General features: G+C 45.0%; 1 protein-coding gene across 2 annotated transcripts in view; it reads right to left on the reverse strand.

Moving 5' to 3' along the window:
• LOC120935997 (WAP four-disulfide core domain protein 5-like) overlaps window positions 1-27085 on the reverse strand; it is a 74928-nt gene extending 47843 nt beyond the window's left edge. Inside the window, exons 1-5 of one of the 2 annotated variants that reach the window (XM_040348060.1) lie at window positions 26948-27085; window positions 23424-23585; window positions 21834-21983; window positions 12113-12261; window positions 3362-3533 (exon numbers count right to left, since the gene is read on the reverse strand). In XM_040348060.1, the coding sequence (XP_040203994.1) occupies window positions 3510-3533; window positions 12113-12261; window positions 21834-21983; window positions 23424-23585; window positions 26948-27053 (591 nt within the window). In that variant the 5' untranslated portion in view covers window positions 27054-27085 and the 3' untranslated portion in view covers window positions 3362-3509. Of the gene's footprint in view, window positions 1-3361; window positions 3534-12112; window positions 12262-21833; window positions 21984-23423; window positions 23586-26947 lie in introns of those variants that run through there. The other variant, XM_040348062.1, reaches the window with a different exon arrangement.

Consider the following 27085-nt stretch of genomic DNA (forward strand, 5'->3'; position numbering starts at 1 on the left):
CCCTAGAAAAGGAAAAAAAAAAAAATCCCCTAATAACTCGACAACCAACCCCTACTTGGCCGCACAAGTCAGTAAAGCTTCTTGCTTTATACACTCAATTCCCAACCTATAGTTGAGTGTTGGCCTATTGAGGGGTTAGGGTAGAGAGCAGCTGAGTCAGAGCGGACTCTCCGTCCATAGCCCACCTATTTATATATATATAAACAATTTAGTAGCATTATTCATTTTGTCCCATCAAACAACAAACACCAAAAAAAAATAAGAAAACCCCCTCAGGGGGAAAAGTCCCAATATCTTCATTAAATCATACACCTCCTTTTCCTCTCGTCTCCCCTAATTTTCCCTCCCCCTCTCCTCCTTCCTCCCTCTCATCACCCTCTGCCCCCTCCCCCTCTCCTCCTCCTCCTCCTCTCTCCACCTGCCTCTCATATCTCTCATTACCCATATTTCTTAACCATCCTCTGGGTACTATTTCTAGTCCTGTGACTCCATCTCCTCTCAGTGTAAAGAAGGGAAAAAAAAAAAAAAAAGGGCTATCTTACCATTTACATTTAGCCAGTTAGAGGGGTCCCCCCCTAATCCCCCATGTGACCTGATTATTTCCAGTGTCCGTGTTCAATAACATCACAATCCCCTACTCCTCCCTCCCCTCCCCTCATCTATCTATCGTGTACCTCCCCCCTCGCTCTTACCAGCTAGGTGGGGGGTCTCCTCTACGCCCATTAGTACCCACTTGTGTCCAGTGTCCTGTGATAGTGTACAATAACATCATTGCCCCCCTCCCACCCTCCCCCAATAGTATATCTCCCCCCTCCCACCTACCAAATGAGGTCATGGTTCACTTCCACATATTCTCGCACCGTGTCCCCTGTACTCCGCTCCCCGGCTACAAGAACCGCTCTGTACACAGCTGGGAGGACCTCTGTCTGTGTAGCTGTCTGTCCATACCTCCAATACCTGAAGGGAAAAAAGGGCGCTACTTATAAATCAATAATAAATGTAATGAATATGAAAAAGTTCAATATTGTGAAAATATGAATAAAGTGAAAAAAATATATATATAATAATATTGTCCCATGCAGGAATCCAGCTGGGTTGTGCAATCATATGTGAATAAATCGTATCAGAAAAACATATATTCTTAGAAGCTTTGGCTCATCCCAGGGCTCTTGCTGCTACAGATGAATCAGCTGGCAAAAAACTTCAATCCAACACAGGAAAAAGATGGCAGCTTACCAGATAGATGGACCCACAAGGGGTCAGTCAGGCACTCAGACACTCACGGACACTCAAGAACCAGGTTCAGGAATCCCACTTTCTGCTCCAGATTTGGCAACCGAAATCTGTGTGCTCAGACCGTATATGAAATTAAGATGGAAGGGAGGACTCTTCCAGACTCGTAATGACGAGAGTCCTCCCTTCCATCTTAATTTCATATACGGTCTGAGCACACGAATTTCAGTTGCCAAATCTGGAGCAGAAAGTGGGATTCCTGAACCTGGTTCTTGAGTGTCCGTGAGAGGGAAGCACCTGAACAGCTAAACGGGACCCCGCGATTGATATCTACACTGAGTGCCTGACTGACCCCTTGTGGGTCCATCTATCTGATAAGCTGCCATCTTTTTCCTGTGTTGGATTGAAGTTTTTTGCCAGCTGATTCATCTGTAGCAGCAAGAGCCCTGGGATGAGCCAAAGCTTCTAAGAATGGATGTTTTCCTGATAGGATTTATTCACATATGATTGCACAACCCAGCTGGATTCCTGCATGGGACAATATTATTATATATATATTTTTTTCACTTTATTCATATTTTCACAATATTGAACTTTTTCATATTCATTACATTTATTATTGATTTCTAAGTAGCGCACTTTTTTCCCATATGTTGTTTGGAGCCCAATATTAGGCTTCTTTGTATTGAGGTGCAGCACTTTACATTTAATTATTTTATGTCACAGTCATTTATTATTTAAGTATTCACTCAATTTAAGGGGTTAGCGCGGATTGTGTCTGCCGTTCTATGCCTCCAATACCGGCAGGCAGTTACTTAATGACAGGAAGCTCAATGAACTTCTAGAGCGTTCAACAGCGCCCTCGTAGTTCATTGAGAACTATATACAAGCCAACAGCCACAAAGGCTGTTGGAACTTGCAGTTTTCACATTCACAGAACACTGTGAATAAATGATGTGGTCCAGTGGGCGGAGCCCCTACTTGACTCCTGGAGGTACTGGGCAGGAGGTTGGTTCCTCAGGATGGATGAGTTTGAATGTGTGGTAAGGAAGGCCTTGCATGAAAAGTCATACACATGAAAGTTTCTGTTTCAGACTTTGTTAATAGTCGGTAAAAGGTGTGCAGCCAACATGCTTCATCGGATTATGGCTCCCCTTTTTCAAGGTTCTTAGTGGTAAAATGGGTGTTTTCCCTGGACCTACTTGTGGGACCTTATAGGGGTTTCCATATATTCTCTACATCAGTGCTATAAATAAATTAAACAAAAACAATATCAGAGAACCTGGAAGGAATGGCATGGGCATACCTCCCAACTTTTTGAGATGAGAATGAGGGACACCTATCATTAAAAGTATGCAGGCATAGGACACACCCCTTGCCACACCCCCTTAAAGGAGAATTGTACAACAAAAAAACAAGATTGGTTAAACCCACAAGTACTTTTTTACCACTATTATTCCTTTATATTGGCTTTTGGCATTTACAAATGCAGCCATTTAGAAATCAGATGAAAGGTTTAGAGCTGGAAAACACTTTTTGATAGATAAAAAGTACATTTTATATACAACTCCATAGATCAGAGGAATGAGGGACAGAGGGACTTTGCTCCAAATCAGGGACAGTTGGGAGCTATGCATGGGGCTGTCTTTGCCTTTCTTTGTCTGCAATGCAAAGGAATCTCAGTAGGATGTACTGCATCCAGAGAAACACAAAGCAGGTCAGACAGGTGGTGCCAACCACATCACGCATACTTTAGTTCTATACTATTACCAAAACAAAAAAATGGGCAGACTTGTTGGGCTCCTTGGTCTTTTTTTTGCCATCACTTTTCTATCTTTCTACGGTTTTCTATGTAAATGGGGGATCTGCTGATTTGAGTTTGATGTGCAGCCGAAAACACAAGGCCCATCAACATGAGCCCTCAAAGGGGCCAGCTTTCTGAAGAACCTCTATACCACAGCCAGGCAGAAACACCAAAGCAGAGAAGGACTGAAAATGGTCAGCGACCATTCTAAAGACCTCATTTTCGTATTAAACCGAAAAAGGAGAAAAACAAACTCCCAAACTGTTAAAAATTCTGGAGGTTGCTTTCTGCACCTAGAACAAGTAATGACACTACAGATACATGTGACACTTCAAATTATCTTTATTAATTAGCAGAAGGTGTATTGCTGACATGAAGGAAACTTCAGACATTTGCAGGGAATTCATTATGGGCCTAGAGGAAGTGTCTCTGATGAGAAGCATGATAGTCTCCGTCTGGATCTATCCAATCTTCAGACTTCTTCTAGGAAATCATCCTTAAAAAACATGTAAAAGTTATTGAAATGTGGTTAGCCAGTGCTTGGAAAGAAGAAAAAGAAAACAGAAAATAAGACAAGGATAAGACTTTTAATTGGCTAGGCTGGATGTTTCTGGCTGGGATTTTTTTGTTGTAGCCGAAGCTGTCTTTCTTAGATACTCCATATACTGTATACAGTGTAATAGAGGTTCCTTGTAGCTCTCTGATTTCTAATTCTGTGTGTTATGTGTATTGGATGTTTATTGCACCTTTATTGAACTACTTTTTACTTTTATGATATTTTTTTTCATTTTTGGCTCCTCTGTACGAGTTTATAAAGCCGGTACAATAATTGTTACCAACAATTATCTTGCTGTATCATAAACCAGTGAGCAGATCAAGTGGAAAGTAGATGGACTTACATGAGCAGGAAATTTGCTATTGTAGTAATTTATGGGCCTAACACCAACAGCAAGCTATTTTTTCAACAACTGCTTCAATTCACCATAACCCACCAATGCCAGGATGGAATTATCATCAGTGAGCAATTCAGTAAAATGCTCTCTTCTAAGGAAGACAGATTTACGGTTCCCAAATCTTCATCAGGTCCAACATGTGTTCAGTCTACCCAGCTCTACATGTATGTTGTCCAAGACTGTTGACCTTAAGGATTTCTGGAGACATCTTCAACCTTTAGAACGGCATTTTGCCAATTTCCTCACCCTCACCAGTCTTTGTCTAGGCTGGACATCTTTCTAGTGTTAGCAAATCTGCTACCTCAGGAGGCTTCCACTAAAACAATGGCGGTCTTAGACCACTCACCTATGGTGATAATTCTTGAGGACATGGGAACAATGACTACATGGTCATTACCATCATGCCTGGCTTCAGATGATTATGCTTCAGATGATTATGATTATGCAAATTGTAATGCCATACACATGTAGGAAATGTTTGACTTAGGGCTTATGTACATCCAAGAAGAAAAGTAAATTTCTTGATATTGAGGCTACTGTGACTAGTCCTCAGCTGCAGCCCAGGACCCTACCTAATGACCCAGCCTGTATCCCTGAGCATAGCCAGACCTTGCAAATATCCATGGTAAAAGTTTGGCTCCTGTCTTTTTCCTAGAGTAAAGTGTATTGTGTAACCTTGGCTTGTAACTGACTGCTGGTGGGAGGACTCAAGCTCTACATTTTCCCTCCTGACATACAGTTAAGAAAGGAGTCAGATACCTGCTTTGCAGCTTGCCCCCGGTTATAATACTTTAAGGCCCAGATTCTCGTATCTCGGCATAAAACTATGCGGGCGTAACGTATCTCGTTTACGTTACGCCGCCGCAAGTTTTATGGGCAAGTGCTTTATTCACAAAGAACTTGCCTGTAAAGTTGCGGCGGCATAGCGTAAATCCTCCGGCGCAAGCCTGCCTAATTCAAATGATCCAGGTAGGGGGCGTGGATCATTTAAATTAGGCGCGTTCCCGCGCCGATCGTACTGCGCATGACCCGTCTCTAAAATTTCCAGACGTGCATTGCGCTAAATGATGTCACAAGGACGTCATTGGTTTCGACGTGAAGGTAAATGGCGTCCAGCGCCATTCACGGACGACTTATGCAAACAACGTAAATTTTTAAATTTCGACGCAGGAACGACGGCCATACTTAACATTGGTTGCCCCTCATATAGCAGGGGCAACTTTACGCATCGCAAATCTAACGTAAACGGCGTATCTTCACTGCGTCGACCGCGCGTACATTCAGGAATTCGCGTATTTTGCTAATTTGCATACTCGATCGGGAAAACGATGGAGGCGACACCTAGCGGCGAAAAAAAATGTTGCATTTAAGATCCGACAGCGTAAGAGCCTTACGCCTGTCGGATCTAATGGTTATCTATGCGTAACTGATTCTAAAAATCAGTCGCATAGATACGACGGCCCAGATTAGGACTTACGACGGCGCACATGGCGTTGCGCCATCGTAAGCCCTTTCAGAATCTGGGCCTTAGTACTTTGGGTAAGGACCCTAGCCAGAGTAATGACTTTTAGTCAGAAGAGGGGGCTTACAAGTTATTATATTGAAAGGCAGGAGGCTTAAAATTGCATTGGAAAAATTACAACTACCCAAAATATACTTAGGGGCACATTTTCCCAACCTCAACTTATATAACGTAGCCAGCCTGACACAGCATGAAGAACATTGGACTAACAACAATTCCAACTACACCAACATGGTTCCTGAGTCAGGAATTATTACACACACCTCCTGATGCTCTCCCTACTCACATTAAACATAATATGCTCCTATGAGACCTGGAAGGAGAGGGGAAAGATATTGAAAATCCCATGCCTATTATTTCTGTTAATGCCCTTAACGTCCTCTCCTGTCAAGGAGTCCGGTCTCTAGCTTTTAGTCTTTGGTATCAAAGGGATATAGTTAATTCCCAAATAGTTTGGACCCATGTGGTTCATGGGTGCCATTCTCTATGCTCCAACAGAGCTATGGCATCCCCAGATCACACTTTTTACAATATGCACACATTTGACATTTTGTTACTTGCTTCAATTGTACAGCACAATCACAACCAAGCCTAGCACTGATACTAGGGAAACCCTCAAAAACATAAATTGTTTTGGGTTTACCAGATCCTACGAGAAGCTTTCTACACAGACCCTCTGCTATTGGCCAACTTCATTGGCAAAATCTTTAATAAAGTTGGAACCAACACATGCCTAGCTCTGCAGTCAACAAGGTTGGATGTGCACCAATACAGCAACTAAAGCTTGGAGGTAGATCCTCTACATATTATACATCAAGGCCACCAGGCCTTTAATGTGCTCCCTAAATTTCTTCACCCACAAGGTTCTCCTCTTGTCCTAAATGTTATAGAAAGGCCTAACCTTAAACCAGTGATGGAAATGCCAAATTATGGAAGCCCGCTAGTAGGGCACCATTTCCTACATGAATTATAGAACTGGGTTCATAAGGCCACCATCACGTTCCAGAGCGTGTAGAGACAGGGCTAGATAGGAGATCATTGGTTTATTGGGGATGGAGAAAACCATGCTAACCTGATGGATCCAACCAGATTCTCTCAATCTAGAGTTGAAGGCAATACTGTTTAGAGTTTTAGACTGATGCCATTAGACAAAACAAAAACATAATGCCACGTACACACGGTCGTTTTTTGTCTTGTAAAAAAACGTTGTTTTTTATCATGAAAAAAAACAAAGTTTTTCCATCTTCATTTTAAAAAACGACGTTGCCCACACACCATCGTTTTTTTCAAAATGCTCTAGCAAAGCGCGGTTACGTACAACACGTACGACGGCACTCTGTTGCATTCAAGCTCCCGTCTCATAACTTGCTTCTGAGCATGCGCGGATTTAAAACATTGTTTAAAACTTCGTTTTACCCCCCCATACGATCATTTTTTACAACACAAAAAACGACATTTTCAAAAACGACATAAAAAATTGAAGCATGTTCGAATTTTTTTTTGTCGTTTTTCAGAAGACAAAAAATGAAGTAAAGTCCACACACGATCATTTTAAATGACGTTTTTTAAAACGTCGTTTTATTTCATCACAAAAAACGACCGTGTGTACGCGGCATAAGAAATCAGTAACTCCACGCTAAAAAGTTTTTCAAAAGTTATTTGCAAGTGGAGTTGTCTGAGGGACCAGTTTAGAGAAGTAATGGCCACCTTCAGTTACACAGCATGGCATAACAGAAACAACAAAGGGGTGAACTAGGACAACTAGAAATGTTCTCAAAACTTTATAAGCCCCCAAAACATATAGAAAGATTCCAGCAATTACCCAGAATAGAAATCTCCAATCTCTCTAGTAGGGATGAGCTTCGTGTTCGAGTCGAACTCACGCTCGAGTCGAACATCGTATGTTCGACAGTTCGTCGAAATACGAACGTTATGGGCCGTTCGCGCCAAATTCGAGTGCGTGTCACGGCCCATAATTGACTGCGGCATCACAGTGCATTGCTGGCTGATGATTGGCCAAGCATGCACTATGACCCGCATGCTTGGCCAATCACAGCTTGCAAAAAACGGAGAGCCATAATTGGCCAAAGCTAGGGTGGCTTTGGCCAATTATGGTTCAGGGGGTTAAGTACACGCCCCACACTATAAAAGGCTGCCTGCAGGTCGGCCTTGTGTAGTGTGTTGCGTGTGGTTAAGAGAAGACAGAGAGAGAGTGTCATTAATTGCAGGCTAGTCAGTTATAGAGTTACAGTGTGTAGAGGATATATATGCATCCCAGGTGTTGTATATATATTTATACACTGTATAGTTTAGCTAGATCCGCTCTTCCTAATTTACTGACAGGCAGGCAGGTGATTGTGCTAGCTGCAGTATTCTCACGTGGTGTGCGGTCTGTGTCCTTTGCAGTGTGCACCTAAAGCTAGGTGGTGTGTGTACTGTCTGTGTCCTCTGCAGTGTGCACCTAAAGCTACGTGGTGTGTGTACTGTATGTGTCCTCTGCACATTGTGCACCTAACGTAAAGCTGGTGTTTCTCATATTTACTCCTAGAAGCAGGGATCTGCTCATATTGTTACTACAGGCAGGGTATATTGCTGCAAGTACTTTCAAGTGGTGTACTGTCTGTGTCCTCTGCAGGCCATTAGTATGTCTGGAAGGACAACAAGGAGAGGCAGAGAGTCACGAGCTGATAAAAGAGGGCAAGCAGGCTCTGCGTCTAGAGGCAACAGTGCTGGTCATGGACACGGTGCATTCTCATCAGCACGTGGCCGTGGGACACGCTCGTCCTTTTTTTCGGCAGCTGGCCGTGTTGAGCCGCAACATGCCGAAGACTTGGTAGAGTGGATGACCAAGCCGTCCTCATCCTCTCTCACCCAGGCTCAGGGTACTTTGTCTGGCAAGGCAGCTGCCAACGCGGCCTTTTCCCTCTGCTCAATGGTATTAGTCACTCCTTCCCTAGCCCCACCATGTCCTCCTGAGGAGTCCACGAACTGTTTGACCACAGTTTTGGGTACATGCTGCAGGAGGATGCGCAGCGTTTTTAAGGCTCCGATGATGGTACACAGCTACAGCAAGGCAGTAACGTATGCCCAGAGAGAGGGGGTGCCCAAGAAGGACAGCAATCTGGCAGTCATGTTCCCCCAGCTGCAGCATACTGCCAGGTTTTCTACAGTGATGAGGAGGGAGGGGATGATGAGGTCACTGACTCTACGTGGGTGCCTGAAAGGAGGAGGAGGCACATCTCCAACAAGGCAGGATGCCCTCCAGGGGCCAGCTTAAGGGCAGCACACCAACTGCATCACAACACAGATCTACGCATGTGCAGGGCGCTGCTGTCTCAGCGTTATTACAAAAGTTCTTTGGTGTGGGCCTTTTTTGAGACGAGTGGTTCAGATCGCACCGCTGCTATTTGCAACATATGTCTCAAGCGTATCTCGCGTGGCCAGAACATCACCCGCTTGGGCACCACATGCTTGACCAGACATATGTCAACCTACCATGCAGTTCGTTGGCAAGCGTACCTCAAAGACCCACACCAAAGAACAAAGCGGACCTCTCCTTGCTCCTCATCAGCTGGGATCTCCAACCCCACTATACCCTCAGTCCTCTCTGAAGCCTGCACTGATAGGACTGAAGGTGTAGAATTAGGTGTGTCACAGCCAAGTACTTGCAGGCAATCTACTATCGGTACACCGATGGCAGATTGTACCAGGCAAATTTACCTGCCCCAGCGCCGAAAGAAGTTCTCTCCCAGCCTTCCACATGCCCAGCGGTTGAATGCTAGCTTAGCTAAATTGCTAGCACTTCAACTGCTGCCTTTTCAGTTGGTAGATTCTACCCCCTTCCGTGAGTTTGTGGAATGTGCGGTACCTCAGTGGCAAGTGCCCAAACGCCACTTTTTCTCACGGAAGGTGATTCCGGCTCTCTACCGCCATGTGGAAGGCAATGTCCATGCCTCGCTGGACAGTGCGGTCAGTGGTAAGGTGCATATTACTGCTGACTCATGGTCCAGCAGGCATGGACAGGGACATTACCTATCTTTCACAGCGCATTGCGTGACTCTGCTGGCAACTGGGAAGGATGCAGGACAAGGTACAGTAGTGTTGGAGGTTGTTCCGCCACCACGCCTCCAAAATGCTACTTCTGGTTGTGACACACCTCTCTCCTCCACCCCCTCCTCTTCTTCCTCTGTGGCCTCTTCCTGTGCTGATGTGTCCTCGGAACCAGCGGTGCTCCGTAGGCATTCAAGGGGCTGCGCAGGTACACAGGCAAAGAGATGCCATGCGGTGCTTGAGTTGGTGTGCTTGGGGGACAGGAGCCACACTGGGCCATAGGTTCTGTTAGCTCTGCAGGGGCAGGCTCAGAGGTGGTTGACGCCACGCCAGCTTAAGCCAGGAATGGTGGTTTGTGACAATAGCACCAACCTCCTCTCCGCCCTGCGACAGGGACAACTGACCCATGTGCCCCGTTTTGCTCATGTCCTTAACTTGGTGGTACAGCGGTTCTTGGGCAGGTACCCGGGCTTACAGGATGTCCTGAAGCAGGCCAGGAAATTCTGTGTGCATTTCCGACAGTCATATAATGCCAGTGCTCGGCTGGCAGACCTCCAAAAAGAATACAACCTGCCCAAGAACCGCCTAATCTGTGACATGCCCACCAGGTGGAACTCTACGTTGGCCATGCTGCAGCGGCTGCACACGCAGCAGAGGGCCATAAATGAGTATCTGTGCCAATATGGCAGCAGGACAGGGTCAGGGGAGCTTGTTTTTTTTCACCACGCCAGTGGGCCATGATCAGGGATGCATGCACTGTCCTGTCACTATTTGAGGAGGCCACGAGAATGGTGAGCAGTGACAGTACATGCATCAGTGAGACTGTCCCTCTTATTCACCTGTTGGAGCACACGCTGCATGGAATAATGGACAGAGCCCTTGAGGCAGAACAGAGGGAGGAAGAGGAGGACTTCCTTACCTCTCAAGGCCCCCTTTATCCAGACAGTGTTCCTGCTTGCCCGCCTATCACACAGGAAGAGGAGGAGGAGGATTGTGTCAGCATGAAGGTGGAGCCTAGCACTCAGCATCAGCAGCAGTCTTCAAGGGATCAATTACAGTCCCAAGAAACCCATGAACTTGTACGTGGCTGCGGATCCTGTCGTCTTCAGTGACCCAGAGGACTCCGTACTGAATGCCTCAGCAAACCTACGCTGTATGACCTCCCTGATCCTGCAAAGCCTGCGGAAGGATCCTCGTATTCGTGCTATCAAGGAGAGGGATCATTACTGGCTGGCAACCCTCTTTGATCCATGTTACAAGAGTAAGGTTGCGGACCTTATCTTGCCTGCGCAGAGGGAGCAGAAGATGAAACATCTTCGGGAGGCCTTGCAGAAAGGTCTATGCAACGCGTTCCCAGATACTGGGAGGTTACAAAATCCTGGTCCTGGACAATGTGTTGCTGAGGCTTCGGTCAGTCACAGAAGCAGCGGTGGAGAAGGTGACCATCTGACAGATGCGTTCAGACAATTTTTTAGTCAGCAGCCCCAAGGTATGACCGGTTTCAGCAACCATCGCCAGCGTCTGTTTTACATGGTGCGGAAATACCTAGGGGCAAGATCAGACTTGGACACCTTTCCCACCGAATATCCTCTGGCTTACTGGGTCTTAAGGATGGATCACTGGCCAGAGCTTGCACAGTAAAATTTTGTTTTTGAATAAATACCTGAAAAGTGTGATGTACATTTGTATCCAGCCCCCTTTGCTCCGATACCCCTAACTAAAATCTAGTGAAACCAATTGCCTTCAGAAGTCACCTAATTAGTAGATAGAGTCCACCTGTGTGTAATTTAATCTCACTATAAATACAGGTGTTCTGTGAACCCCTCAAAGGTTTGTTAGAGAATCTTAATGAACAAACAGCATCATGAAGGCCAAGGAACACACCAGACAGGTCAGGGATAAAGTTGTGGATAAGTATAAAGCAGGGTTAGGTTATAACCAAAAAATCTCCCAAGCTTTGAACATCTCATGGAGCTCTGTTTAATCCATCATCAGAAAATGGAAAGAGTATGGCACAAATGCAAACCTACCGTCCACCTAAACTGACCGGCCGGGCAAGGAGAGCATTCATCAGAGAAGCAGCCAAGAGGCCCATGGTAACTCTAGAGGAGCTGCAGAGATCAACAGCTCAGGTGCGCCCACCGCACGGATTCTTAAATGGGACGTACAGGTACGCCCATTTGCCTACCGCTGCCATTCTGCCAACGTATATCGGTGTGCGGCGGTCAGCAAGTGGTAAAAAAAAAAATATGCTGGAATGGAAATCACGAGCTCTCGCCCAGCTGTCATGACTTGTCCACCTATTTTATCCACTATTTTTTTTCCTATGATTGTCAGCTCCATCTAGTGGCCACAATGCAGTATTTTGCATATTAAGGTATTTTAGGAAAATGCCCCATTGTGGTCACTAGGTGGAGCTGGAGGATAGATAGATAGATAGATAGATAGATAGATAGATAGATAGATAGATAGATAGATAGATAGATAGATAGATAGATAGATAGATAGATAGACCTATGGTGTTGATTGTAAATTGATTGGCAGTTGTACCTTAGGTGACCAGGGATCGGTACACTCCATACCGCACCATGTGGTGCAGCACTTCTTCTTTCCTTTACAGTCACTGTCACTTTTACACTTCGGTTTCGGTCGGGTAAAAGAACATTTTGCACAAGTAGGTAGGCATGATCCAGGTTTTACTGCAATACAAAACACAGCCAGATTAAACAATACCTTACCCCGGGATTTCCAGATCTACAACAAACTGCAAGAATATGAAGGCTACCAAAGCTTATGTAAAAAAAAAAAATACTGCCTGTCTGCCTTCAGTCTGTACTAAAGGCTTTGATGCTTCCTAAGTCAGTGCAGGCAGGCAGCTATCATTTTCAGCAAGAGGTCAGCGGTGGCATGCTCTGTATTTTTCTCCCCACGGGATGGAAACATTATACAGATCAGAGGCATAACTAGAACCTTCAGGGGACTGATACAAGGAACCATAAAGACCACCCCCAGCCCCCCACCCCTTCATAATACAGGGGTAGTGGCTCCCATTAGATCACAACCCTCTTTTATCAGTGCTCCCCTCTTAGAGACCCTCCCCATTAGATCCGAGTTCTTTTATATCAGTTTCCCTCCTTAGAGACCCCCCCCCCCATTAGATCACAGTGTTATTCAAACATATACACTGTACTATCTCGATATGCATAATACTATATGAATAGTGTAGGAAACTTCCAATTCATTCCAAAATGTGTTGTGCTAATATCCAACTTACAGTATAAAGTCCTTTTGAGTTGGATACGTTGGATATTAGCACAGCACTTTTTTAATGGATTGGAGGTTTCCACCATTTTTCATATAGTATTATGTGTATCAAGATTACACAGTATATATTAGTAATCAAAGGGAGTAGGGAATGCAGGATTATTGCAGTGCCTCAGAAAATCAATACCAATATTTATAAGAATTTTTTTACAAAGTTTTATTAATTGCAAAGGAAAATTAAAATACTAGTTTCGCCAAACATTGGCTTCATCAGGGGATTAAGACGTGTTTTGTATATGTATTTTAATTTTCCTTTGCACTTAATAAAACCTTTTAAACATTTCTTATAAATATTGGTATTGATTTTCTGAGGCACCGCAATAATCCTGCATTCCCTACTCCCTTTGATTACTAACAAAATTATGGGGATGAGGTGCCGTATTCCTTAAGACAATCGACCAATTTTTGCCAATTCTTTGCAAAGTATATCGGTTTGAGTAACATTGGAGTGTATTAATACTTTGATTACCCTTGGAGGTTTCCACCATCATTCACAATTATTTGTGGGATGTTCCTGGTCAGCAGTGGTCAGGACCTACCAAAAGTGGTCCGTTAAAAAAACAACTGGCAATAAGGTCATGGGCAGCCAAAGCTGGCCCATGTAGTTCAAACCAATAGAGGAGCTACTGTAGCTCAAATTGCTGAGAAAGTTAATGGTGGTTTTGATAAAAAGGTGTCCAAACACACAGAGTATCGCAGTTTGTTGTGTATGGGTATGCGTAGCCCCAGACTGATCAGAATGCCCATGCTGATCAGTGTCCACAGCCAAAAATGCCTACAATGGGTACGTGGGAATCAGAACTGGACCACGGATCAATGGAAGATCGTGACCTGGTCTGATGAATTCAATAATGGTTTAAGAGACACAAGTTTGAGGTGTTGACTTTGTTGTAATATATATATATATATGTCGTATATATATATATGTCGTATTATTGTGTTATAAGTCCAAAATTGATCAAGCCAGATTTCAAACCTGTAATTCAAAGAGACAGGACGAAGTCTATTTTTCACATCAAACCTGTAATTACATGTTACACATCAAAAGAGGTTTGTCTATTGTCAATATGCAAAAAAGACAGCATGTGTCCGTTTTTACACATCAAACCAATCAAACAATTACTCAGATCACATGCAATCTAATTACTTATTAGAGGGGGCTTATTAGTATGCAAGAATGCATACTAATTAGTGACTCCGGCTGGAGTAATTTACCTGCCACTCTAAAAGACAGGATGTAGTTCCTGTCTTTCAGATCAAAGATGGCCAATCAAATTGCTCAGCTATTCAGTGAACAGGCAATATAATGTTGGGAGTTCTGGTTGTCACTCAGAGAAGATACCCCTATGTATTCTCTGCATGAACATATGTTGGTCTGGAAGTGATCAGAACATGTATTTTCTAAGATGAGACATTGACACTACATTACTTTGCTGGACTTTTGTATCATCTGTTGAATTTTGACTTTGTTTGTATTGGAAGTTAATTAAAATTGAGTTCTCTGGAGAACCTGTGTTGCTGCGAAACAACGTAATTTATAGTCATCATACTATACATCTATATCACTACATTTATTGGACATTTATGAGATCACAACAGACTTGGCCTCCAAATTCTCCAGATCTCAATCTAATCAAGCATCTGTGGGATGTGCTGGAAAAACAAATCTGATCCATGGATGCCCTACCTCAGACCTTAGGCCTCGTACACTAGGGTGACCAGACATCCCTGGTTTCCGGGGACAGTCCCTGGATTGAGGACAATGCCCCCAGACCAAGTCTGTCCCTGGTTTTGTCCCCGGATTGGATTTGAATAGGGGCTGGGCCAATTTCAAGACAGTGCAGAATTGAAAAGAAAATTCTGAATAAGATGCCCCGTTTCGCCGCTCCTACTAGCTTAGGGGGTTTATTTTTTTCCATTATTTGTGGCCCTTTCTGATGATCATATGCTGGTTGGAGCGGAGGGAATATTTCTTCAGTTTTGGGTGCTCATTCAGCTCCGCTCGCATGTTCTCCTGCCTTGGCTCAAGTCCCGGCCAGCCGCCTGCCTGCTTCTCCTTGCCTTCCCTGGCGGAGTGATCTTCCTCCACTCCCCACCCAGTAGTAGCCGGGCCCCGGAGAGTAATGCCGCGTACACACGATCATTTTTTGGCATGAAAAAAACGGCGTTTTAAAAAAATGTCATTTAAAATGATCGTGTGTGGGCTTCACATCATTTTTCGGCTTCTGAAAAGCGACCAAATTTTTTTTTCCGAGCATGCTGCATTTTTTAACGACGTTTTAATCGGTGTCGTTTTTCGGGTTGTAAAAAATCATTGTGTGGGCTAAAACGACGTTAAAAACCTGTGCATGCTCAGAAGCAATTTATGAGATGAGAGCGCTCGTTCTGGTAAAACTACCGTTCATAATGGAGTAAGCACATTCATCACGCTGTAACAGACAGAAAAGCGCGAATCGTCTTTTACTAACACGGAATCAGCTAAAACAGCCCAAAGGGTGGCGTCATCCGCATGGAACTTCCCCTTTATAGTGCCGTCGTACGTGTTATACGTCACCGCGCTTTGTTAGAGCATTTTTAAAAAACGATGGTGTGTGGGCAACGTCGTTTTAATGATGAAGTTGGAAAAACGTTTTTTCTACATGCCGAAAAACATCGTTTTCTTTTCATGCCGAAAAATTATCGTGTGTACGCTGCAAGACTTGATAGACCGTGATGCGGGCAGTGGTGGCGACAGGCATTGAGTGGCTGATTGCCACCATTACTTGTAAAAAAAATATGTCCCCGGATTTCATTTAAAACATCTGGTCACCTTATCGTACACACGACCGGGTTTCTCGGCAAAAAACAGCAAGAAAACTGCTTCTTGCCGAGATTCCCGTTCGTGTGTACGAGGCATTCAGGTTTTTTCGTTTGGAAATCAGGCAAGAATCTCGACGAGAAAAAAAGAGAACCTGCTCTCTTTTTTCTCGTCGAGATTCTCGTTTGCCTGTTTCCAAACGAGAAACCCAAGAGTGTGTATACTTACCTGTCGCCTTGGAAACCTGCGCATGCTCAAAATGACTTTGACGCATGTGTGGTAGCTTCCACGGCATAGGTAGGGTGAAGCAAGATGGCAGCGACGGCATGGAATGTGACGAGCGCATGCTCGTCGTACACGATGACGTCACCGTGTTCTTTCCTTTCAAGAGAACCTTTTGAAATGAAAGTCGGTACACTCGGGCGGCAAGAGTTTCTTGCCAAGAATCTCATCAGGAATAACAACGTTTTTATCCTGACGAGATTCTCGGTCGTGTGTACGAGGCCTTACAGGTTTTAAGGGATCTGCTACTGATGGCTTGGTGCCAGGTACCACAGCACACCTTCAGAGGTCTAGTGGAGTCCATTCCTTGATGGGTTATGGTGGGCAGTCATAAAGTTATGGCCGATCGGTGTATACACTGAATTCACTATGGTTTGCTATGGAACGTACTCTATAGTGTCTGAATTTGCATCATCTAAGCCAGCGTTTCTCAACCTTCTAACCCTAGAGGAACCCTTGAAATAATTGCCAGGTCTTGTGGAACCCCTGTTAAAATGTTTTCATCAGGGTTCAATGAGAGAAATGTCACTTATATTAGTAGTCAGTGAGAAGAATGCCACCCTCATCGTCAACTAAAAATATTGGTGCCATGCCACTAGTTCTGCCAAGTGGAATTTGCCCTGGAACTATGCAGACACTATCAGATTGGAAGTCAATTTATCACAGCTCAAGGAACCCCTGGTCAACCTCTGGTGGAACCCTGATTAAGAATAGTTTTTCAAAAAGATAATTGGTGCCATCAGCCACAGTTCAAGGAACCCCTATCAACCTTTGAAGGAACCCTAGGTTTCTTTGGAACTCTAATTGCCATCATCCACAGTTCAAGGGACCTCTAGCAACCCCTGGAGAAACATTAGGTTTCATTGGAACTCTATTTTGAGAATGGCTGGTCAAAAAGTTTATTGGTGCCATGCCACTAGTTCTACCGAGTGATGTTGGTCTGAACGTATGCAGGTACCCACAAATGGAAGGTCAAATAGCCACAGTTCAAGGAACCCCTATCAACCTTTGAAAGAACCCTAGGTTTCTTTGGAACTCTAATTGTCATTGTGACGGTATCGGTATGATATCCCCGTCAACGTTCCCTTCTTCCCATAACGACAATCACCCCAATATTCCACGAGGAGGGATATCCCTGGAATCGCCCAGAAAGCCACACATGAGACAAGCTTACTGCTGGAACAAGACACTTTATTGACATCTCGGCCCGCATCTGGGGCGCCCGCTGCGATTCCATCTCCTCCAGTCGCTTCTTCTCCTCCCAGGTCCGCTGGTTATATGACTTCCAGGACCTCTTCTTCTTGGAGGGTAGCCGGCGGTGCCTCTTTCTGCCCAGCTCCCTCCAAGGCCCCTCCGGCTCATGGCGGTCGCCCATGACCAGCTGACAATGGTGTTCCCTGTTGTCCGTAATAACAGATTGTACCATGAGGGCTTCGTAAGGGGTGCCCAATGGTTCTTCCGGACCCAGCTCCTGGAGATCCCAAGCCGAGTCTACACAATGGGCTGCTGCTGGTGGGCGGTACCCAGGTTGAGACCAATTTGACCTGGTGTTGTCGTTCATGGGGCAATTCTGCTTGAAGTGACCCAACTGTTTGCACCGGAAGCAGCGTTGTTCGTTGTCCTCCTGGCGTGGGTAGCGAGGGCTAGATGTCATCGGTCTGTTAGGCGGTTGGTATCTAGCGGCTGGTGGGTGTGAGGGCGCCGTTGGTTGTGGAGGTTGTACCCGTGGTGTGACCTGGTTTGTCTTGCGAGTATCCGCATATTCATCCGCCAACTTCGCGGCCTCTGGTAGAGTCATGGGCCTGCGATCTCTCACCCAATCTTTGACATCCGTCTGGATGTGATTGTAAAATTGCTCCAGGAGCATTAGTTGCAAAATGTCCTCTGCGGTGGTGGCCTGGCTGCTGTTAACCCAGTTAGAGGCCGACAGGGACAGCTGGCATGCCCATTCTGCGTAAGAGTCTTTCGTGGTTTTGCGTGAGTCCCTGAACTTCTGTCGGTGGGACTCTGGGGTTACTGCATAACGAGCCAGGAGCGCTTCTTTAACCCGGGCGTAGCTATGGATATCCTGATCTGGCACGGTCCGGAAAGCATCAGAAGCTTTGCCTGACAGTTTGCCTGACAATATTGCAACCCACTCGCTTCTAGCAATTCGGTGCAGGTTACATTGTCGCTCAAAGTCTGCCAGGTAGTTATCAATTTCACAGTCCTTTTCATCAAAAGCTTTAAAAGCGCTAAACGGAATCTTCCTTGCGTCTGCTGTGCTGTACTCACTGTTCGTAGAAGGTGCGGCTGCTTGTTGGACTGCTGCCAGTTTTAACTGTAGCTCTGCGTCTCTTATTTGTTTATCCTTCTGTAGTTCTGCGTCCCTTATTTCTTTAGCCTTCTGTAGCTCTGCGTCTCTTATTTGTTTATCCTTCTGTAGTTCTGCGTTTACTAACAGGTCCATCACTTTCAGCACCACATCCGGCGTTGGGCTCGGGCCGAACCACGCTAGCTTCTCTCTCATTAGCTTGTTGGTTGGTGACTCCTCCTGAATCACTGGTGTCTCCATCTCTTGTACTGCTGGCGTTGCTGCAATCCCGTCCTCCTGGTCTAGCTCCATTAATTCTGCTATGATGACCCGCTTGGTTTTGTTGCTAGCGATCCTTCCACGAACTTCCAGTAGTTCTTCCAGTGTCTGCTTGGAATCCGGGTGTGAAGGGGAATAGAAGGGAAAAATCCCGCTGCTACCAACCAATTGTGACGGTATCGGTATGATATCCCCGTCAACGTTCCCTTCTTCCCATAACGACAATCACCCCAATATTCCACGAGGAGGGATATCCCTGGAATCGCCCAGAAAGCCACACATGAGACAAGCTTACTGCTGGAACAAGACACTTTATTGACACAAAAACTCAGCTTATATGTGGTTACAGCCTGTTAGGAACGCCCCCCCCTCACACAGTGGGGTTTCCCATACAGATTATAGGAGACAAGTCGGAGCCGACCATGCAGACCTGTTTCTTTAGATAAAGACATCAGCGGAGTTAAATACTAGGTGTAACAGCCTGACCACAATGAAGCAATCAGAATAATTAACATGAGCCCCTTATCTAATCATTGTAAACAGTAAGGCCGGTCTCCTTCCCACACACAATAAATCAATTACCATTTGAACTAGCGAGCTGGCTGAGGAAGGGTCATTAACATGTCAATAGCTTGTGACACATGAACCAAGCAGGGAGATTTACACTGACATCCTTCACAGTCATCATCCACAGTTTAAGGGACCTCTAGCAACCCCTGGAGAAACATTAGGTTTCCTTGGAACTCTATTTAAGAATGGCTGATCAAAAAGATGATTGGTGCCATGTTGCTGGTTCTGCCAAGTGGTGTTGGCCCCAGAAGTATGCAAGCACCATTAGATGAGAGGTCAATTAGTCACAGCTCAAGGAATGCATAGCAACCTCTGGAGGAACCCCAGGGTTCCATGGAACTCTGGTTGAGATCGGCTTGTCTAAGGTGTGATGTGCTTACAATAAAAAGAAGCCAGACAGCCAGGCACACAGCATTTTCTCCATCTCCACTGTCTCAGGGAAATTATATAGGGATATATTTTTGATGTTTTACTTGATAGAGTGAAGGGACGGCTGAACTCAATTCTCTGAGGACTCCCCTCTTTGCACATAAAGTCCCACAATCTCTGCACTGCTGACAGGTGTCTATGGCCTTGTACACGCGGTCGGTCCATCCGATGAGAACGGTCCAAAGGAAGCTGACTGATGGTCTGATGTGCCTACACACCATAGGTTAAATAACCGATTGGGTCAGAACGTGGTGACGTAAAACACAACGACGTGCTGAAAAAAACGAAGTTCAATGCTTCCAAGCATGCGTCGACTTGATGCTGAGCATGCATGGATTTTTAACCGATGTTTTTGCATACTAACCGTCGGGTTTGACCTATCGGTTAGGCGTCCATCGGTTCAATTTTAAAGCAAGTTCTACATTTTTTGACCGAAGGATAACTGACCGATGGGGCCCACACACGGTCGGTTTGGTCCGATGAAAAGGTCCTTCAGTCCGTTTTCATCGGTTTTGACCGACCGTGTGTACGCGGCCTAAGACTTCTTCCAAAGAACTGATAGCGGCACACAGCCACTAACACCCACTTTGGTTATCTACTCACAGTGCCACAGGATAATCGGTTGCCTCCTTCCGATATCCACTGGGATCTTCGGTGAGGGAGACACAGACTCACAATACTACATGACAGCTGGATGCTCTTCCCCCAAATTCCACCTGGTACTGTACTCTTCAGTGAGCTCTCCTGACTCAGAAACTCCAATCTTCTCAGCTGTTGCTCCAGTTGGGATCTTGATGACTACTGAATGGCACCTCTGGCAACCTGCCCTTGAGGCAAAGCCCCTGCATAGGGGTCTCCTCTGGCAGGATTAGACCCAGCAACATCTACTCCCTCACTCAGGCCTCCGACTATTAATAGGCTCTCCAGCCACCTACTGGGTACACCTCCCCAGGGATTGATTGGATCCCCATAAATATTCAGGGCGCCTCCTCTGTTCTTCCTTCCACTATAATTCTAGAATCTTCTAGAATACAGGGGGAAGCAATCAGACCAGCAGACTGTGAGACACTGAGCAGGCTAAAGCAGTCAACCCCTGCTCCACTGGTTACAGAGGAGCCAAACAAAATTTGCCCAGTAACCTACACTAGCTAGGGAGGTGCTACAAAAATATGATTTTCTCTATTATTTTGGGGTCTATAATGGGAATAAAACCATATCAAATGCACATGGCTATAATTAATAGACACTGAGATCTTTGTGGAAAAATTCAAAAGTTCACATACCAGATCAAATATTATACTCTGGTGCTGAGAATTTTATTTTGAGGTGTACCTCACCGAATGAAATAAAACTGATCATTACAACTTCGTAGGGGTAGATTTCAAGAAATGGGGCTCCCCTGTACTCAGGTGATCTCCTAGCCTGATGGATGATACCAAATATTAATAATATGAAGCGCATCACAGCAGAGTAGAAAATAGAATGTTATATTTTTAGAGGTTGAATTGTAAAGATGGAAGGGATTGGTTCCTCTACATGCCGCCCCCGCTTCCCCTCTTATCCACTTATAGCTGTGATCGGGCTCCTGTGTACCTCCCCCCCACACACCCTCCCCCTCAACTGTCGCAGCACTGCCAGGTTCCCCCCTCTCCTGTCCTGCTGGCTCCTGAGGGGGATCTGTCAGGATGGAGAGCAGGGTAGAGGCCGGCAAATGTGTCATTTACTGCACCCTTCATTGTCTTAATGAATAGAGTCAGTGATTCGCACCGATTGTTGACTCTGTTTAGTCATAGCTGAGGCATAGTAAGCTGTGTTTACTATGCTTCAGTTTGTGGATGAATGGGCAGTTCTTTACAGAGAAATTCCTGTGTATGCATTCTGTGCAGCTGAGGCTGCAGAGATGGAGATTGAGAGCAGTGACTGTTCTCTGTTTAGACCCCTGATATCCCACCTAATACTCCAAATGGGGCTCCTAAAAAAAATTATAAAATATAATACAAAAATAAAATTGTAAATAAATAAAAGGAAATGGTAGAATAAATAAATACAATAACAAAAACAAAAAAAACTATTGACACTAGTGGTGGAACTACCAGGGTCGCAGAGGTCGCACTTGGGACCGGGCCCTGGCGTTCCACCACTGTGGGGGCCCCATATGGGTGTGAGGGTGGCACTTTATGGTTTCTTGGACCAAGGCTCTGAAGGTTCTAGTTATGATTCTGCTTCAATACCTTCAGTTCAGTAATAATAGTTTTGGTTATACAGCAATTTCCAAATCACAAGGAGTATTCCATTACCTGTCACTGTTGGTGTGCACTGGGCCCTGCACTTGAAAAAAAAACAGCATCGGTCGGTGCCTTGGCACTGGTCATCCCTCTGGCACAAGGGTGCATATATCGTAGCTATACACACTGAGTCATCAGAGTTTGGGCAGGCATTATTCTTGACTGCAGAGAGATAAAATAGCTGTGATGATGATGGAAGGAAGTAGAGACTGAGAAACTGAGACTGAACTAGAGACTGAGAGCAGAGGGTGATAAGTGCAGGCCGGGACTATGAAGAGTGATGTGTGCAGGCCGGGACTATGAAGAGTGATGAGTACAGGCCGGGACTATGAAGCGTGATAAGTGCATGCCGGGACTATGAAGGGTGATGAGTTCAGGCCGGGACTATGAAGCGTGATAAGTGCATGCCGGGACTATGAAGGGTGATGAGTTCAGGTTGGGACTATGAAGGGTGATGAGTGCAGGCTGGGACTATGAAGAGTGATGAGTGCAGGCCGGAACTATGAAGGGTGATGAGTGCAGGCCAGAACTATGAAGGGTGATGAGTGCAGGCCGGAACTTTGAAGGGTGATGAGTGCAGGCCGGAACTTTGAAGGGTGATGAGTGCAGGCCGGAACTATGAAGGGTGATGAGTGCAGGCCAGAACTTTGAAGGGTGATGAGTGCAGGCCGGAACTTTGAAGGGTGATGAGTGCAGGCCGGGACTATGAAGGGTGATGAGTGCAAGCCGGGACTATGAAGGGTAATGACTGCAAACCAGGACTATAAAGGGTAATGACTGCAAGCCAGGACTATGAAGGGTGATGAGTGCAGGCCGGGACTATGACAGGTGATGAGTGTAGGCCGGGACTATAACGGGTGATGAGTGCAGGCCGGGGCTATGAAGGGTGATGAGTTCAGACTGGGAATATGAAGGGTGATGAGTGCAGGCCGGGACTATGAAGGGTGATGAGTGCAGGTCAGGACTATGAAGGGTGATGAGTGCAGGCCGGGACTATGAAGGGTGATGAGTGCAGGCCGGGACTATGAAGGGTGATGAGTTCAGGCTGGGACTATGAAGGGTGATGAGTGCAGGTCAGGACTATGAAGGATAATGAGTGCAGGCCGGGACTATGAAGGGTGATGAGTGCAGACAAGGAGGATGAAAGGTAATAAGTGTCAGTTGGGACTATGAAAGGGGGGTGATGAGCGTTGGCCGGGGACCATAAAAGGGTGATGAGTGCAGGCCAGGTACAATATTTATGTTTATCTAAAGTTTATGCTGTATATTTAAACTGATGTTCTATATCTGTGTGTACTACATTTAATTTAATACATTGCAAATAATTCCCAGAAAGAGACAACAGAGTATTAGTTGCCTCCTTTCTCACTACCTTGGAGGAGGAGGAATCTCTGCTCTGACTCACTTACATGTGTAAATTTCAGCTTCAGCTACCTATCTCTGTGAACAGCATTTTTACAACGGGAAGCATTGAGAAAAGTTGAAATACATCTGAAGATTAGCCTAAATCTCTCTCTTTCTGTTTCTGTCTCAGACACAAAGCACAACAGGTCACGTTTTTATGATCTCATCGTATTCTCAGACAGATTATAAAATATTTACCGTCCAATGGCAGCAGACATCGTCTTCTACCCCCTGAGAAGCAGCACTTCATCTTGCCTTCACAGTGTCCATCTCGCCTACATTCATTCTGCAACGTGGAGCCATCAACATTGAATTCCACATCTTCAGGACACTTACCAGGTTTCCCCGGAGGCTGTATACCTGAGAGGGTTATGAGGTGAACCATAAATGAATCACAGATATTTTCTTAGATATATACACACACACATACTGTACATACACTTAATTGTCATTGGGACACCTGCCTTTACACGCACATGAAATTTAATGGCATCCCACTCTTAGTCCATAGGGTTCATTATTGAGTTGGCCCACCCTTTGCAGCTATAACAGCTTCAACTCTTCTGGGAAGGCTGTCCACAAGGTTTAGAAGTGTGTCTATGGGAATGTTTGACCATTCTTCCAGAAGAGCATTTGTGAGGTCAGGCACTGATTTTGGACGAGAAGAACTGGCTTGCAGTCTCTGCTCTAATTTATCCCAAAGGTGTTCTATCGGGTTGAGGTCAGGACTCTGTGCAGGCCAGTCAATTTCCTCCACCTAAAACGCACTCATCCATGTCTTTATGGACCTTGCTTTGTGCACTGGTGTGTAGTCATGTTGGAACAGGAAGGGGCCTTCCCAAAACTATTCCCACAAAGTTGGAAGCATGAAATTGTCCTAAATGTCTTGGTATGCTGACGCCTTAAGAGTTCCCTTCAATGGAACTAAGGGGCCAACCCAACCCCTGAAAAACAACCCCACACCATAATCCCCCCTCCACCATATGATTTGGACCAGTCCAAGGTACTTAGTAAGAGGCATGGCGGGTTTTTTGAATTCATATTTTTTTTGTCATAATTTCTTGAAAAATAAAGAAATAATTAAAAACAAATATTTTTGCATACTGTCACTTCTTGTGCAGTACAGCGTCGTCATATAACAGTGTGGCGGTGATCAGGGACACTGCATGGTGACAGTACGAATATATATATATATATATATATATATATATATATATATATATATATATATATATATATATATTCCAATTTTTTTTAACACGATGACATTGTACTACTCTGGGGAAGTGATCAGTTTTTTATTTTTTTAACCACTTAAGGACCAGTGCACGACTATATATGTCGGCACAATGACACGGTTGGGCAGATGGACATAGCTGTACACCTGTACGTCCCCTTTAAGTTGTGGCATTGTGGGCGAGTGCGCGCCGCAAGCTCCATGAGTTCGACCGCGGGTCCGACGGACACGATGTCCGCGGGCATACCCGCGATTGTCTCACGGAGAGGAAGAACGGGTAAACAAGCATTTCCCCATTCTTCCTAGTGACGGGACACTGATCACAGCTCCCTGTAATCAGGAGCGGTGATCCGTGTCATGTCACATGTAGCCCATCCCCCCCACAGTTAGAACACATCCCTAGGACACACTTAACCCCTTCAGCGCCCCCTACTGGTTAACCACTTCACTGCCAGTGTCATTTGTACAGTAATCAGTGCATTTTTAAAGCACCGATCGCTGTATCAATGACAATGGTCCCAAAATGGCATCAAAAGTGTCCGATGTGTCCGCCATAATGTCTCAGTCACAATAAAAATTGCTGATCGCCGCCATTACTAGTAAAAATATTAATAAAATAGCGTTAATAGACGATATAACTTTTGCACAAACCAATCAATAAATGCTTATTGTGATTTTTTTTTACCAAAAATAGGTTGAAGAATACATATCGGCCTAAACTGAAGAAAAACAACGCCAAATTGTCACTCTATTTCCGTTTATAGTGCAAAAAATAAAAACCGCAGAGGTGATCAAATACCACCAAAAGAAAGCTCTATTGTGGGGAAAAAAAGGATGTCAATTTTGTTTGGGAGCCATGTAGTAGGACCGCGCAATTGTCAGTTAGAGTGACGCAGTGCCGAATCGCAAAAAAATGCTCTGGTCTTTGGCCAGACAAATGGCCCGGGGCTGAAGTGGTTAAACATTATGTTTGCTTATAACAGTGACTTACATTGCTACAGTATAAGCAAACATTTTACTGAATGAAACCGAATCATTCAGTTTGTTTTGTTGTGATGAGCTATGATTGGTCAAAGCTAATCATATGGTGCAGATGAGCTGTGGTTGCCCCCTATCTGTACCATGTGATCCAATTGACCAATCACAGGAAATAATATGGTACAGATGAGCTGTGGATACCCCCTATCCGTACCATGTGATCAAATTGACCAATCACAGCTAATCATATAGTACAGATGAGCTGTGGTTACCCCCATCCGTACCATGTGATCAAATTGACCAATCACAGCTAATCATATGGTACAGATGAGCTGTGGTTACCCCCTATCCATACCATGTGATCAAATTGACCAATCACAGCTAATCATATGGTACAGATGAGCTGTGGTTACCCCCATCCGTACCATGTGATCAAATTGACCAATCACAGCTAATCATATGGTACAGATGAGCTGTGGTTACCCCCTATCCATACCATGTGATCAAATTGACCAATCACAGCTAATCATATGGTACAGATGAGCTGTGGTTGCCCCCTATCCGTACCATGTGATCAAATTGACCAATCACAGCTAGCAACACAATTGTATCCAATGGATGGCATGAAAGGAAGCCATATTTTGTGTAAAACTGTCATGTTGACCTGCTGTGATTGGTCACGGCGGTCGCATTGGTACCAGCAGCAAGCCGGTACTCTGATCAGTCATTGGCTGTGTCCCAGTGACTTCCCATGCCTATCCCCTGCTGCGCAACTGGTGCTTCCTGACAGGACGTTATGTGAGGTCCACTCAGGATAAGAAACTGTCCGGCGGTAAAAAAAAGGTATTTACATTTTTTCTTATATCTATAAAAAATGTTTTGCATTTAATTTCTATTTTAAACTGAATAGTTTTTTTTTACAATCACTTTAAAGCCCCTTATATCAAGTCATTTGATCATCACTACTCTAATGCCCCGTACACACATGCGGGATTTCCGACGGGAAAAGTTCCCGTCGAAATCCAGAGGGGAAAGCCGAGAACCTGCTCAGTCAGCCTTTCCCCTACACACAGCCGGTTTTCCCGAAAGGAAAACTGCGATGGAGCTTTGGTCGGGAATCCCGGCCGTGTGTATGCTCCATCGCAGTTGTTCCCATAGGAAAACTGCCAAAAACCACCGGGCAAAAGTCTGCCTGTTTCCCGGTGGGAAAAAAAGAGAGCATACACACGGCCGGGATTCCTAGCTAAAGGCTCTCCTCGCAGTCGGGAAAACCAGCCGTGTGTACGAGGCATTAACCTTCTCCATCCCAGAACAAAATAACAAAGCATTGGAAGAGGTTTTGAACCCATTCTCATTCATAAATGATGAATATACACATTGCACAACACTCTAAAAATATAATAGATTTGCCTGCATTTTATTTTCTATAGTAATATATATCCAAGACGTAGACATTTATAAGTTGGTTGAGTCCTTACCTGAATTTTACATAATTTTAAATTCTTACCTAAAAGTTCTTTATCCTCGGTGAGGTTTGCAGAGGTTGGAATTAAAGCGGTGGCTCCTGCACAGATCAGGAGGAGTAGCAGGAGGGATCCGGTCTCTGGAGACATGTTCAGTTCCTAGAAATCTTTCTGAGAAGTCC

Source organism: Rana temporaria, chromosome 4, assembly GCF_905171775.1.
Source record: "Rana temporaria chromosome 4, aRanTem1.1, whole genome shotgun sequence".
Lineage (NCBI taxonomy): Eukaryota > Metazoa > Chordata > Amphibia > Anura > Ranidae > Rana > Rana temporaria.